The sequence below is a fragment of the Pichia membranifaciens genome (genome assembly GCF_001661235.1).
Source record: "Pichia membranifaciens NRRL Y-2026 unplaced genomic scaffold PICMEscaffold_1, whole genome shotgun sequence".
NCBI classification, from domain to species: domain Eukaryota; kingdom Fungi; phylum Ascomycota; class Pichiomycetes; order Pichiales; family Pichiaceae; genus Pichia; species Pichia membranifaciens.
In genome coordinates, this window is record NW_017566982.1 from 543641 (window position 1) to 557866 (window position 14226).

The window sequence follows — 14226 nt, forward strand, 5'->3', positions numbered from 1 at the left end:
GGCTACATATGGGGATACCCGACTACAGTCCTCGACTCATTATACAGACTACTGTACGAGTTTTGTTTGCAAGCAAAGGGAAGAATGAGCCTGAAGGCGCCCGTATTTTTGTAAAATCGGACCTTATCAACTTACACTCATGTTCACGTGACATGAATTAAGCTGCTGCGTACGTCAGCGTTGTGCAAATTACATATTTTTGGGCCCGTTTGCCATCTACATCGAAAGGAAAGGACCACACATGAAGACGAAGTTGGACTAAAGCGGCTTATTATTCTGCAGTTTTAGGATAATATGGAATTTAGTGGTGAAGGCACCACCAGATACACCCTTTGTTTTGACCTATTCTCGGAAAAGGACATTTTTGAGTCGGACACAAGGATATCAGACATTTATCTGGAAACTCTAGTGCAGAAAAACGTTGCTCAGCCTTTGGCAACATTCAGGAGGAGCAGCTGGATAGATAAAGTTTGGGAAAAAAAAGACGTATTCTGCCCAAAAGACAACTCAGGAGAAGCCAGGAAAATACCACTCTCTCAGTGGAGTGATAGATTGAAAAGTACTAGATTGAAACTGAAAAGACAGGCACCTGCAAAAGCAGATACTATAGACTACAGATTCACCGCTGTGGAGATCACCCCCATAGACCCAACATATATCCAAATGTCTGCTTCTCAAAGCTTCAGTCAACTTTTGCCCTCTAAGGCTAGCTCTGGCTCGTACATAACGGATAAACTTTGTGCGGAGCTTCTTGGTTTCGGAGTTGTCAGACTATACAAGGATTCGGAGGACCATGTCAATCTTTTCAAAATTGATTCTGCTGGTCTGAAACATGTTCCGGGCGATGAAACCACCCTTGCAATATTGTCTGTCCCGTTTTACTTCAGTGCCAGTGACTTGCTTCTCGGGTTTTTCGACGAAGAGGATGCGAAAGAACTATCCCACATCCGTCTTATCAAGTCTTCATCTCCCAACAGATTTATGATACTTCTTAAGTTTCGTTTGAAAGATGCAGTGAAACCTTTCATGAGAAAATATCAAGGCCGCAAGTTCAATTCGTTTGAACCAGAGACGTGCTCTGTTGTGGAGATAAAGGAAATAGTATTCAGGCCCAAAACTAAAAGTGAAAGCGAACATACCAAAGTTGCACTTCCGTATTTGCTTGAAGACCCATTCACGAATAATGGAGATGAAGTTCCTGAAACTGCGGTAGAAGAGGCAAGATTATACACAGAGCTTGCAACATGTCCCGTATGTCTTGATCGATTGGATAGTAGCGTGACTGGGTTGTTTACTATTCCATGCCAACATACCTTTCATTCTTCTTGCTTATCCAAATGGAAAGATGATACATGTCCAGTTTGTCGATATTCAAATAAGATTGGTAATGTAACGGACAATTTCTCATCTCTCTCCTTGCTTGAAACTTCCAGCAGCCCTGATAACAATGAAGAGTGCATGGTATGCGGGCTCACCGAACATTTGTGGATATGTTTGATCTGTGGTAACGTTGGTTGTGGTCGCTACGACCAACAACATGCAATAGAACACTGGAAGGAAACGGGGCATTGCTTTTCAATGGAAACTAATACGCAACGAGTTTGGGATTATGCAGAAGATGGATATGTTCATAGGCTTGTTCAGAATGAAGCGGATGGGAAAATAGTGGAATTACCACTTCGAGATGAAAGTAAAAAGACCAGTGATGAAAAAGTTGAGAAGATTGGTTTTGAATACTCTAAAATGCTAATCGGACAGTTAGAAAGTCAACGTGAGCATTACGAGAATATTATATCAAATCTGAATACTGATTTAGCTTTCCAGAAACAAACATCTTTACGGTTCACTGACAAAGTGAGCTGGATGGAGAAGCAAATCCTTGATATAAATGCAAAGATGGCAGCAAAAACTAAGCAAATGCAGAGTTATGAAAAAATGGGACAGCAGTTTACTGAGCTGAAAAAAGAGCTTGCTGATACAAATGCACTCAACGAAGCATTGTCTTCAAAAATGGCATTAATTGAAAGCGAAAATGTTGAGCTAAAAAACGAAAAGAGTGAGTTGCAGGAACAAGTCACCGATTTGATGTTTTTTCTTGAAAGTCAAGAGAAGTTTAAGGATGCTTCGGATGACGTGAAGGAAGGACAGGTAGTGATGGTTCCCAAAAAAAGTAAGACGAAGTCGAAGAAGCGTTGAATATGATGCTATAATGGCAAACGAAATATTTATAGATTTATAAGTTGGTTTTGTACAAAGAACTTGGCTAATTTGTAAACAAACAAAGCTATGGTTTTCCGCAGCAAAAGCCACTCAACCAGTGAAAAACTTCATGCTAGTTGATGTTGCCTGGAGTATGAGAAGTCTTTAAAATAAACTGATTCCTTCATTTTTCCATTTTCGTCGGACTTCTGAATCTTTATTATTGAAGAAGTACTGTTGGACCTGCTTTCCTCTATATCATTGTACATCATCTTTGTGATTGGAGAATTTGGAGGTGTGATTTCCAATGAAGTAAACTCATCGTCAAAGTTTTCAGCCATTTCAGGATCACACACAATGGGTATTATAGGCGGCTCTAAATCATCGCTCTGGTCTCTTAACGAATTCCAGTTTATGTATCTGAAGAACTGATGCTCTTTGACCTTTGCAAAGACAGCATCATCGTCGATATTGATTCTCTTCTCGACGTTTTTGTTCAAACATTTGTTCAGAAAATCTTTGGCAATCTGAGATAGATAAAATGGATATCTCACTTTCTGGGTCAGAACTTTATCCATGATTCTTTTGTTATTGTTACCTGTGAAAGGAGGCTGACCAGTCAGCATATCAAATAAAACGGCTCCTAAGGACCACCAATCACATCTAGAGTCATAGGTCTCACCTTTGATAACTTCCGGTGCAATATATTGGGCTGTACCGTCCATTGAATTACTGTGTCCAGAAACTTTACTCAAACCGAAATCAGTTAGAACCAAATGACCATACCTGTTCAAAAGACAGTTTTCTGGTTTTAAATCTCTGTATATTACACCAGCATTTATATGCAAATGCCTTAGGGCTAGTATCATTTCTGCAGCGTAGAAACAGGCCACTTTCTCACTCATGATCCTTTCTTGTGATAAATGGAAAAATAACTCTCCACCTTCAAGGTATTCTAGGAAAAGGTAAACCTTATCGAAGTCTTGGAGTGCATAATACAATTTCACAATATTTGGATGTGTTACTTTTTCAAGAATTGTTCTTTCCGTCAAAGTTCTTTCGTAATTTTTGGTGTTAACAATCATCGTCACCTTTTTCAATTGCTTTTGTGCATATAACTTCCCCGTCTTCTTATGCTTAACCAAAATCACTTTCCCAAAAGACCCTTTTCCCAATACCTTTATTGGCTGAAAGTCTGAAATTACAGGTTTTGGCTTGTCATTGATGATAGTTTCTGTCGTTGCAGCGTTCGAATTTTGTCTACTGTCACTTTCATGTTCTGCTTCATAAAGCTCGTCAAACTTGACTTCGTATGAAGTGCCCAGTCTATTATCGATGTGTCCTACTGAGATCACGCTATTCGATCGGTATTTTCTGAAATGCTTCACATCGTTAGCAAGTTGCTCAGGAGCATCTTCTATGTTTCTATTTTCGTCGTTCGGCTCATCAATAGCCTGACCGTCGCTAAGGTTGAGTTGTCGGGTAAAGGTAGAAGTCAATCCGTCTTCATCGAAGGTGAACAAATCTTCCATTGGGTGATGCTGCCTAAGTTGTCTTGATCCAAAGTCTTTCCTTTAATGCTGCGGAGCCTACTGCTTATCGAAACACTACAAATCGCTATGCCTCCTCTATCATTCTCTGTTCAATTCAAGAAAAATGCGACTCATTTTCATCTTTCCTACATAATTAGCACTCTTTCAGAAGAGGTCGCCCAAAACCTGTTACCTTTGCCAATAAAAAGTAGTTGAGGTGGACTTCACACGTTTCCGAAGCTGCTGTAGTAAGCGTGTGCTGCAGTACGCGTACTGTATTGTAATGAGTGCTGTTGGTGTCTTCCAGGCTTGTTGATACCACACTAAACTGACATACTTTATAAGCTACACGCAGCAAAGTTTCGATTTCAGTGATCAACAGAGACGTTTGTCACCAGGAAAACGCAACTAGTAACGTACTTCGACCTTCTGGTAAAACAAATGCTTCAGCCTGGAACTGTAAAAGTTGTTGTTCCCCGTCACCAATATGGAGCCGGTTAAGAAAACTTTGAAAACGATTTCGCTCTGTGCATTGTAAGCCAAAATAATTTGCAAGCTTCACATCAACACCCTTGTTGAGAAAGCTTCCTGAATGCGGACAACGGAAAGCTGTGCTGGCAGATTTAGGATGGGCGAAAAGAGCGATAGTCCACAGAAGTTCAAGTTCAAGATGAAAAACAGTGGTCAAAATGGAAACAAAGGGTCAAATATTTCCTTGAACACGGTTGCCAGTTCAATCCAAAATGATAAGTGGAAGGATCCAAAAAAATGGCCAAAAAGTTTACATAACTTCATAGGACGGTCCTTTCAGTTAGCTAGCAAAAAGAAATTCAATGATAACGAAATTCAGCAATTTAAGAGCCAATTGAAAAATTTGATCAATATTGCAATATCATCTGGAAATATCATGAAGAATGATTGGGACAAGCAGGAATTACCGTTGCTCGCTGGAGCAGGTCATAAAAAGCTAGCACTATATTGTGACGAAGAAAGAACTCCTGGGAATAAGAGCAAAAAGAAACAGGGTGATGAAGCATTTGATGCCATTCCTATCGACTCTGACAGTGATGGTCCTGAGCCTAACGGTTGCAGAAAGAGTAACAAAAAAGTAAATATTTTTGGCGAAGAGGAATCTGGTTCAGATTCTGGATCCACGAATAGTGAAGAGTATACTCCTATAACCCAGAAAAGATCGAAGTCTTCAATATCTTTAAAGGATAGCTTGAAAAGATTGAAAAAACAAAAAAAAGGAGTATCAAAGCAGACCAATCATACAACTAGTGATAATACCACTGGATTAACAAACGAGCAGAAAAAGGAGCTACGAAGTAAGAGGTTTGAACGTGAATTGTCCACACCAGTGAATAGTAATTATAGGGACGCTGTAGTATCCACAGATCCGATTGTTGGTAAAAATCAGACTTTGGAAAAGAAATACCTACGATTGACTTCTCAGCCTAAACCAGAAACTGTCCGACCATTGAAAGTGTTACACAAAACTTTGCAGCTACTTTTTGACAGGTATTGTGAAGGGGCAAAATACAACTATTTATGTGACCAATGCAAATCGATGAGACAAGATTTGACCGTTCAAAATATAAAGGAAGACTTTTCGATTATGGCTTATGAATTTCACTCCAAGTTGGCAATTGAGAATGGAGATTGGGGAGAGTTCAACCAATGTCAGTCACAACTCAAGCTCTTGTATAGCATAACCGAATTGCATAAGCCTAACTACTTCGAGTTTCTTGCTTACAGAGTCTTATACTACATACTTACCTACAATTATAGTGAGGTATTTGAACTAGAGTTATCATTGATCAATGAAAGACATCCGGATCTAAAGAATGAATACTTGGATTATGCCCTGCAAATTTTCAAGTGTGTATATGATTCCAACTACTATGAACTATCCAAGATTGTGGGAAAAATATCAGCCAAGAATAAAAAAAATGAGGATTTAACTCAGGTAGCTAATAACGGGAAAAGACTATTGATCAGCGACAAAGATGCCTTATTTTTAAGGCACAATGGATTATTCTACTTTGTGAAATTCATAGACAGTATTATGGAAAGGTTTAACATTCAAACTCTCTCTATCGTTTGCAAGGGATACAAACAACTAACTCTTTTATATTTGCAAGAGATTCTATGCAAAGAAACTGAGGATTTGAAAGTTTTCTTGAGAAGCAACAGCTTGGATGGGTTTATTCTAGTGGAGAGCTCCTCTTTCGATTGCCACCGGGCACGTTTTACGGTGGAAGATATCAGGTCAAGGATGTTTAGAAAGGTTGATATCAAGGGACAAGTATAGAATGAGAAAAGTAGAGTATATTGATTACTGTAGAAAATCCATTAAATACATAACTTGCAAAGACTCTTCCTAGAGCTGGTCGAGTTCATTTGAAAAATACATGATTTGTGTTATAAACTTCCCCTTGTATCTTGTGATACAAGAGCTTGTGATGTAGCCTTCCTTGTTAAAGTTGCATGTTACCAAATGGTTAAGCATCACATGGTGTGGAACCAAATTACGCTCTATTAACTGCATCTTATCTGCGTGCTTTAGTCTGCTGTTAGATTTCGTGCTGCTATTGCTGTTTTCTCTCAATAGCTTGCTACGTATTTTCCCGCCATTTTTGTTGCTACGATGTATCGAGGTTGAGGAGCATGAAGAGTTTGAGCTTCCGGATCGCTTCAAAAGTGGCCGAGAAGGCTTGTGTGCGCTGTATTTATCCATCAAATTCAAATCATTTATTCTATATCGATAAATCTCGTTGACATGTGGAACGGTAGACTCCTGATACTGGTAAGGAAAGGTTTTGTAATTTTTGCTGTTTGAATCGTTCAACAAATTGGAGTTCAAATAAACGGGTAACAAGGGCGGAGGCTCAAACTTGAGATCTTTAAGAAACTCAAAATGGTTCATCTTGTCGAACTCTTCATCGGTATAATCTAGAGGGGATTTATAAGGATATTTCAAATTGGCAGAATAAAATGATGGGATCTCAGTAACGTACTCTGGCTCTTTCTTTTTCAAAAACGGTGACTCGGAGCGGTTAATGTCTTTACCTAGATATTGGTAGTGGATGTCAGGAGTCTCTGCTCTCGAAATAGGGTAGTCGCCGTTAAGAGAGTGACCCTCTACGTCACTCTCCTCGTCGATTTTCAGGGTATTGTAGTTGTCCTCATCTTCGTACTGGAAGTCATCCAAAATCTCATTGAGCGGTAGCTCATTGTAGGTGTGCTCATCCGTCAAGGCGTCTGAGAAAAAGGCCACAGAGGCGTTTTTGCTCTGCGTGCCTGAAGTCTGAACGCTGTAGAAGGGCCGCTGAGGAGAGAGGTCTTCGCTGAACGCGGAGTGACGGTCCGTTTCCGGTTGATATCTGTATGGCGAGTTCGAGTCGAAGGTCGAGCTCGAGTAAGCCTGGTCCATTCCTTCGTTGCTATCAGGAAACAACCCGTTGGTTAGCAATGTTTTAGGCCGCTGTGTGAAGTCGGGCAACTCAGGCAACTGTAGCAGGTCGTGGGCGTCTGCCTGCTGTGCTCCGAGGTAGTCCACGCTGCTCCCAACATGCTGCAGCTGGTTGCTGTGCGGATTACCGCTGCCGCTACAGCTTGGGTCCAATATCATGTCGTTGTTCTGCATCGCATCATGCACCTGGTATTTGAGAATCGGAACGGACTCTCCTGACGACATCATCTGTTCGGGCGTTCCTTTCCTGATTATCGGACGCATCGGTGTCGAGTCGCTGGCCAGCCGGAGATAATAGACGGGTCAAAAAGCTGTAGATGGTCAACGCACGTGTTTCTGGAGAAGTCAGAACCTTTCAAAGCTGATACCCGGCTCTGCACATGGTCGGCAGTCGTCTCTGCACCACAATCGGTTGCCGGGGCGGAGCAACAAGATAGGCAAAGAGACACAGCCGTTTTAGAAAAAGGAGATGCGGGCAGTATGTGCTTATGTCATCCAAGAGGATGTCCTTTTCGGAACTCGGAGTTGCTATTGAGTGTTCCCGATTAGGTAATTATGTCAGTCTGTTACTGTCTCGGACAGTAAAGAAAGAAGAACGGAGCATTTGCGGTGGTGGTGCTTGACGGTGTGCTTTGTGGCTGCATTTGTTGCTGTTGGATATCTTCCTCAATTTCCTGTGGTCTTTTCTTTCTTTCAGAGGTGGTGATGGTGATGGTGGAAGGAAAAGAGAAAGGATAAGCGTAGCAGAGAACAAGAATGGTCATGTTGAAACAATTATTGGTGGCTTCGGTGTTGGCAGTCTTTGCCGAAAGCGCATTCGTGCATGTTCCAGTGGTGAAGAAGAGACACGGTGGGAGTGATACCCTTGGAGATGGGGTACCTGGCGCTGGGCAGCCCCATTTTCTGCTGAAAAACAAAAACAGAGTGGTAAAAAGAGACCATCCAGACGCAAGCTTCGAGATGGAGCTGAGGTTCGACCAGCTCATGTACGAGGCACAATTGGAAATTGGCTCAAACAAGGATAAGGTAATCCTGCTGGTTGACACAGGCTCTTCAGACATGATTGTGAACTCGCGGAGCAACAATGAGTGTCTGGCGGATGGCGAGGATGACGACAGTGATGATGGAAACGGCATTAATGGCGGTAACGAAAACCTTTCCAGCTCAGATGAGAATTTTGACAACAATATTGGCAATTTCTGCAAAAGAGAACCACCTTCTGTTGAGGTTTCCAGAACTCATCCGGTCTATCCTAGCATTACCCGGAGCATCAGCTCGGGCCCAACAGATGAGGCGTATCTGAACAGGATAGGATCGAAGCTGGCCCAGGTATTCAACTGTATGGTATACGGGGTCTATAATCAAGACAACTCTACCACAATGAGTAATCTTACAACTCCGTTGAGCATAACTTACGCCGACGGCACAGGAGCCAATGGCTTTTTCGTCTCGGATGACGTTTATTTTGGAGACACTAAGATTGAAACAGTCACTTTCGGCCTCAATATCAATACTTACAAGCAGAATGGTGTGCTTGGTCTCGGTTTCAAAGCAAACCAGAGCCCCTTTCAGCATGGATACGCTCAATATGATAGCTTCCCATATCGCCTCAAGACCCTCGGAATTATAGATAAAGTTGTCTACTCCTTCTGTGCTCCATATGGAGGATCATCCACCGACTCCATTATCTTCGGTGCATACGACTCAAATGGATACGACCATTCCACAGGTCTCACTCTTGTCCCCATAGTTGACTACACAGTAAGTCCTAAAGTGGGTGACGGACCATACTATATCTCAATCACTCTCAATTCGATTTCGTTCACAAGCCCTGGAGTCAACAACAAGCTGGTTGCATCTGGCAATGCACCCGCTATACTAGATTTAGGGACAACTTCGAGTGTTTTTCCCTACTATATTTTCAACGAGATCATTACCAGGTTCAACTTCCAGTGGTCGTCACAGTTGAACTCGTATGTTGTGTCCGAGTCCGAGATAGAGAAGGAAAGCTCCTACGTCACTTTTAATTTTCAGAACGCCTTCATTAAAGTCCCTGTCATAGATTTTACATATCCTGTCATTGACGGAGACACTTTGTCAGCAACAGGTTTGAGGTCCATTTCCATCAGCTATACAAACGACGATTATTTTCTTTTTGGCGACGATTTATTGAGCTCAGTATTCTTTGTTGTTGACCTTGAGGAGAAAAACATTGCTCTCGGACAAGTGAATACCAGTGGTGGGGAGTCGTCTGATTCGATCGTTGTTGTCACTGACGGGATTGTCGACGCAGTGAAGTCATCTAACTGGGATTACGTATACGGGTATGAAGGGTCGACAAATCTGAAATTAAAAGAGGCTGAGAATCCAGACAATATCAAGACAGCACAGCAATCAGGAAGTAATCTCCAGTTGTACATAGCTGGTCTTGGCACACAGCTCGGCTGGTGAGGTTAGGCTAAACAACTTGGCACTTGGATTGTAGGCTAATGTAACAATAAATAAAGTTTTTTATAAATGGAAAATGAAACCGATTTAAGGCACAGAAAGTAAAAGAAAAAGAAATGAGTTACACAAATACTGAGAAATATAAGAGTAAGAATGGCCGAGAAGTGTAAGATAAAAACATAAAATGGCAGATGAGTGACTTTTTTTTTAAGTGTTCATATTGAAGGTTAATTTCAATTTTTTATTGCTGGAAAAATGCAGTGTATGTTCAATTAGTGGTAACATGGTATCAAAAGATCAGCTGTTCCGCTGTGACGAAATAGAATAGAACAAAATAGAAAGTTCGCAATTTGGCGTAAATTAAAGGGGAAAAAGAGATGAAGAGAAAAAATTATCATTTTTTGGTAGTTGAGGTGGTCGTTGCCTTGGCAGTCTTGCTCTTACTTGTCTTGCTCTTGGAGGTATTTGCAGCCTTTGCGGATGCGGAGGTGACTTCTGGAGAGGTCGTAGATTCAGCAACCGTCGTAGATCTTGCGGTGGTCTGGTAGAGGGTGATTGATGGCAAGAATGAGCCTGAGAAGGAGGTTTGCGAGATGGAGTTTGGATCTTCAAAGGTTGCCAACTTGAGGTCGGTGACGCCGTGGTAACCGTAAGTTTGGTTGTATGATGCAGCAGATGTGGCGTGAGGGAAGGTGGAGGTGATGGCGACGATATGTTGGGAGGTTGGGAAGAAGTTCTTGTGGGCAACGGCAATCTCGAGGTCTTCTAAATCGACAGCAAAGTACAAGTATTGGAGAACGGCGTCACCAATGACGACGGTGTCGTTAGCGGTAGCTTCTGCTCCAAAGACGACGTAGTCGCTGGTCTTGTTGTTGACGATGTCGACCAATGGGAAGGACAAGTCGGTGATCGGAACGTCAACCTCAACACCCTGGAAGTCTAAGCCAAGGGTCTTATTTTCAATGTCTGAGGCTTTGGCAATGAAGGCTTTAAGGTTCTCGGAGTAGAAGAAACCTGCAGCAGCGACAATCTCGTCATACAAATAGTATGGGAAAGAAGCTGTAGCGAGGGAGGTGTCAATAATAGCTGCGCCCAAGCCAGAGGCAATGAGGGAGGTATCATTGGCACCGTTGGATTCGTCGTCAAGGTAGACTGCCGAAAGAGTGATTGCGATAGCGGAGGCGTTTCTGGAGTCATTGTAAGCGATAGGGACTTCGACCAATGGAAGAATGGTCAAGTTGCCGACGTGGGCCTCGTGATCGATACCACCAAAGAGGAGAGAGGAGTTTCCGGAGAGGTAGTTGTCGTAAATCGCGTAGACCTGTTTGTGGATGGCTCCCTGGGCCTTGAGCTTAGCGAGGAAGTTGTCGTAGGTTGTATTTTCTGCAAGCCATGTCGACTCTGCGGAGGGAAGTCCGAGACCCAAGACACCGAAGGAGTCTGATTCGGCGTTGGAAACGAGCCCAAAGGAAACGTTGGAGACGAGAGCGTTACCGTAGGCAACGCTGTCCTGCGCCCAGATACCTGAGACGGTAGTGCCGTCTTCGGCAACGGACTCGAAGGTGTCGTTGCTGGTAACGAAGGACTCGGAAGAGGAGGAGTCGAACAAGCCCCATGCCGAGCAGTTGTGTGGTTCTGCCTCTAGGACGACGAGGCTGTTGATTGCATTTGTTGGGTAAGGGTATGCGCTGAGCCACTGGGAGTAGGAGGCAACCGCGGCGGAGGGGTAGAACTGGACGTCGTAAGACCTGGTGGTGACGGCGCTTGTCTGCTCGGTGGCGGTGGTGGTGGTGACGGTAGAGACGTAGCCGTCGACGTAGAACACGTCCGAGGCGCTGTCGTAGGAGGTGGTGTAGTATGTGGACAGCGGGGCCGCGGAGGAGGCTGCGGAGGACGACGTGGAGGACAGGGCCGGGCTGCTTTGCGAGGCGCCGGAGACCGTGTACGAGTAGTCGACGGTGAAGTTCGAAGGCGAGTCCACGCCGGCGGCGCAGACGGCGTTGTCCACGGAGTTCACCCAGAGGTCCGACGACACCGTGTCCACTAGCACAGTCACGTTCTGGGCTTCCGAGCCCAGCGCCAGGTCGACGGCGTAGTAGACCCTGTCGTTGTAGACGCCGGCGGCGACCGTGCCGTTCGCAGCGGCGTCGGAGCCGTTGGTGCTGCGGGAGTAGTATGCGTAGATCGGGAACTTGTGCACGTCCGCGTTCTGGGGCCACGAGCCCTTGACCTTCGTGGCCTGGAGCTGGACGTAGTCTGCGGCGGCGCCGGCCAGCAGGCCGGCACCGGCCGCAGCGGTGAGCAGTGTGCAGCAAACCATGGCGATATCTAGTGTCTGTAGTGTGTGTAGGGGGGGCTTTGGACGATGGAACAATCAAACAGCCAGCTTCAAAGCACACTCCTACACAAACCCACCCCACGAAGATCCTGGAGGCAAACAAGAAGAACGACTAAAGAAGCAAAGTGATGTTGTGCAGGAGCCGCTGTCTGCCAGACTGCCCTGTCTCTGTCTGTCTGTCTGCCAGCTTTGCCCGCGACATCCGGGACCAAAGCAAAACAACAACAGACGCGGGGCAAACGGGGCACGGCCAGCAAAGGCTCCCCCTTTGCCCATCGGCACAGAGCGGCGGCTCTGGCCCTCGCAGAGCCCCCCACGGGGGGAGGGCAGAAAAAAGCGTGTTGGGTTTCTCGGCTGAAAATACACAATAACGACGCGTCGACGAGGGCTCCAGGAGCGCGCCAGCAACATAATGGGAAAAAGACAAACACAAACAATGGCAGCGGGGCAACGCGTTACCCAAAGCCCCAAAGATCAACAACCCTTTGGAAACACCCTTGCGGCAGGCACAGGGCCTGTGTGACGAGTAGTCCATGTATGAGGCGGCCGGCGGAACGGTGTCAGGCACGCAGTGGTGCTGGTGGTGGCCGGCGCAGCAGCCTGCAGGCTCCTTGCAGGCTGAGGGCCAAAAGTATAAGTACACGCCGGGCTGCTGCCGCTGTAGAAGCAGAAAGACAGAAGGCAGATGGGCTGTTGCGTCTGGCGCTAATCTCTCTCTATCGCTAGTCCGTTCGGCTTTGCTCTTCTTTCTGTACACACCCACGCTCCACACACACACCATGAACCCACTTACACAGCTCTGCCTCTACGTCTCGCTTATCTGCTGCCTGGCCGGCAGCTGCGCCGCCGCATACATCCCTGAGGAAAAGCTGGAAAACCTGCTCAGCTACGCGGTCAGCGGCAACCAGCTCTACATCAACATACCGGTCCAGCTGGCTCCGTGGCGGTCCGTGGACGTGATCCAGTACAACAACCGCCTGAACCTCCACTGGAACACGGGCGCCGGCAGCTCCTTCATGGAGTGCAAGGACAACACGTGCAAGCCGGCCGCGGTCGGCCAGGACCTCGGCGACGAGACCGACGCCGCCGCCTCCTATGACGTCTCTCCCCCAGCAGGCGTCTCCTCGCTCAAGTACATCTCTCCGCAGCTGGTGTCCAGCACCGACGGCGATTACGACGTCTCCTTCGTCGTCGTCATCCAGTACGACGACGACTCCCGCAACCAGTACGCCCAGATCAACGCCCGGTTCGAGTAACCGTGTCCGCCAGCAGCCGCCGGCCGCCTGTCGGTGGCAACAGTCTCCGCATACCTTTTCGCATACTACACATATATCCCTAATCCAAAAAAAAGCCCACCTCTTCTTTCTCTTTCTCTCCCTTTCTATACGACCATCCTCTGTATACACTCTTTTGATATCTTTAATGAACAAAAAACTGGAAATTCGAAACGCCTGCTCTTATCTGCAACGGTAACCGCTGCACTCGCACTTTTGTCGCGGACGCGTTCTATTTCGGGTCGTGTCTTTATTTCACTACAGCTTTGTGCTGAGCCCGTCTTCGGTGTCCTTCTTTCTGCAGTGCTCCTCCGATTTTCCCCTTCCCCTCCGCCGGCCAAGAGGATGAGCGAAGCCCTGCAGGCCATCGCCAACACGAACGCCAGCATTGCCGGCACGGACTTCAAAAACTCAGGCATCTTCACCAACTCCTTACTCAAGACAACAGATACAACGCAAATCATAAGGGATATCAGAGATGAGGAGGTCGTTTTCTTTCAGGGAAAGAAGATGGTGGACATTGACTATGAGCTCATCAACAACTCAGGCTTTAGCACTTCCGACGGCTTTGCCCAGCATGAGTTCTACAAACTTTTGGAGGACGAGATCAGCACCGCTTCCAGCCTAAACGAGAAATTCGACGCCCTCTTGCCGCCCGAGTTCAGAGACAGCCACGAGTACGCGACTGACATCGACAACATGCGTAGCATCTACAAGCGTACCCACATCATTGCCAAAATATGGGCCTCCCCGACGGGGAACATGCTCGACCACGAGACAAACCGAATGTTGGAAAACGTCAAGGCTCAGCTGGACGCCCTGTTGCAAACCCTTCAGGAAGTTTCCGAATGCCAGGCGCTGCTAAAAAAGCAGAAAAACGAGTTGAACCAGTCATACGAATCCAAGGAGACTTGAACCCGCTCCGCGATAAGGTGAAATCAACACGTTACGTTTAATTTT

The 14226-nt window shown here is 45.6% G+C and overlaps 8 protein-coding genes across 8 annotated transcripts; 5 read left to right on the plus strand and 3 right to left on the minus strand.

The window, feature by feature from the left end:
* The first annotated feature begins 19 nt into the window (after positions 1-19).
* PICMEDRAFT_14110 (hypothetical protein) lies at positions 20-2299 on the plus strand. Its single transcript, XM_019160229.1, has one exon. It carries the CDS (start codon positions 295-297, stop codon positions 2194-2196), a length of 1902 nt encoding a protein of 633 aa, XP_019019672.1. The 5' UTR covers positions 20-294; the 3' UTR covers positions 2197-2299.
* Positions 2300-2492: 193 nt separating this feature from the next.
* On the minus strand, positions 2493-3410 carry PICMEDRAFT_25761 (hypothetical protein; the record flags this gene model as incomplete). Its single annotated transcript, XM_019162412.1, has 1 exon — positions 2493-3410. A coding segment is annotated over one exon (918 nt), but the record flags the coding sequence as incomplete, so codon positions are not given.
* A 1723-nt stretch (positions 3411-5133) lies between these two features.
* On the plus strand, positions 5134-5643 carry PICMEDRAFT_22168 (hypothetical protein; the record flags this gene model as incomplete). The annotated part of the gene is made up of 1 exon (XM_019162238.1): positions 5134-5643. A coding segment is annotated over one exon (510 nt), but the record flags the coding sequence as incomplete, so codon positions are not given.
* Positions 5644-6114: 471 nt separating this feature from the next.
* Positions 6115-7431, minus strand: PICMEDRAFT_70188 (hypothetical protein; the record flags this gene model as incomplete). Its single annotated transcript, XM_019163582.1, has 1 exon — positions 6115-7431. The coding sequence occupies one exon, from the start codon at positions 7429-7431 to the stop codon at positions 6115-6117; it is 1317 nt and encodes a 438-aa protein (XP_019019675.1).
* Positions 7432-7962: 531 nt separating this feature from the next.
* PICMEDRAFT_70189 (hypothetical protein) lies at positions 7963-9657 on the plus strand (the record flags this gene model as incomplete). Its single annotated transcript, XM_019163583.1, has 1 exon — positions 7963-9657. The coding sequence occupies one exon, from the start codon at positions 7963-7965 to the stop codon at positions 9655-9657; it is 1695 nt and encodes a 564-aa protein (XP_019019676.1).
* Positions 9658-10048: 391 nt separating this feature from the next.
* Positions 10049-11974, minus strand: PICMEDRAFT_70190 (hypothetical protein; the record flags this gene model as incomplete). The annotated part of the gene is made up of 1 exon (XM_019163584.1): positions 10049-11974. One exon carries the CDS (start codon positions 11972-11974, stop codon positions 10049-10051), a length of 1926 nt encoding a protein of 641 aa, XP_019019677.1.
* A 559-nt stretch (positions 11975-12533) lies between these two features.
* On the plus strand, positions 12534-13429 carry PICMEDRAFT_83920 (hypothetical protein). The gene has a single exon (XM_019165001.1). It carries the CDS (start codon positions 12772-12774, stop codon positions 13246-13248), a length of 477 nt encoding a protein of 158 aa, XP_019019678.1. The 5' UTR covers positions 12534-12771; the 3' UTR covers positions 13249-13429.
* A 182-nt stretch (positions 13430-13611) lies between these two features.
* On the plus strand, positions 13612-14181 carry PICMEDRAFT_9101 (hypothetical protein; the record flags this gene model as incomplete). Its single annotated transcript, XM_019165067.1, has 1 exon — positions 13612-14181. The coding sequence occupies one exon, from the start codon at positions 13612-13614 to the stop codon at positions 14179-14181; it is 570 nt and encodes a 189-aa protein (XP_019019679.1).
* Positions 14182-14226: the final 45 nt, after the last annotated feature.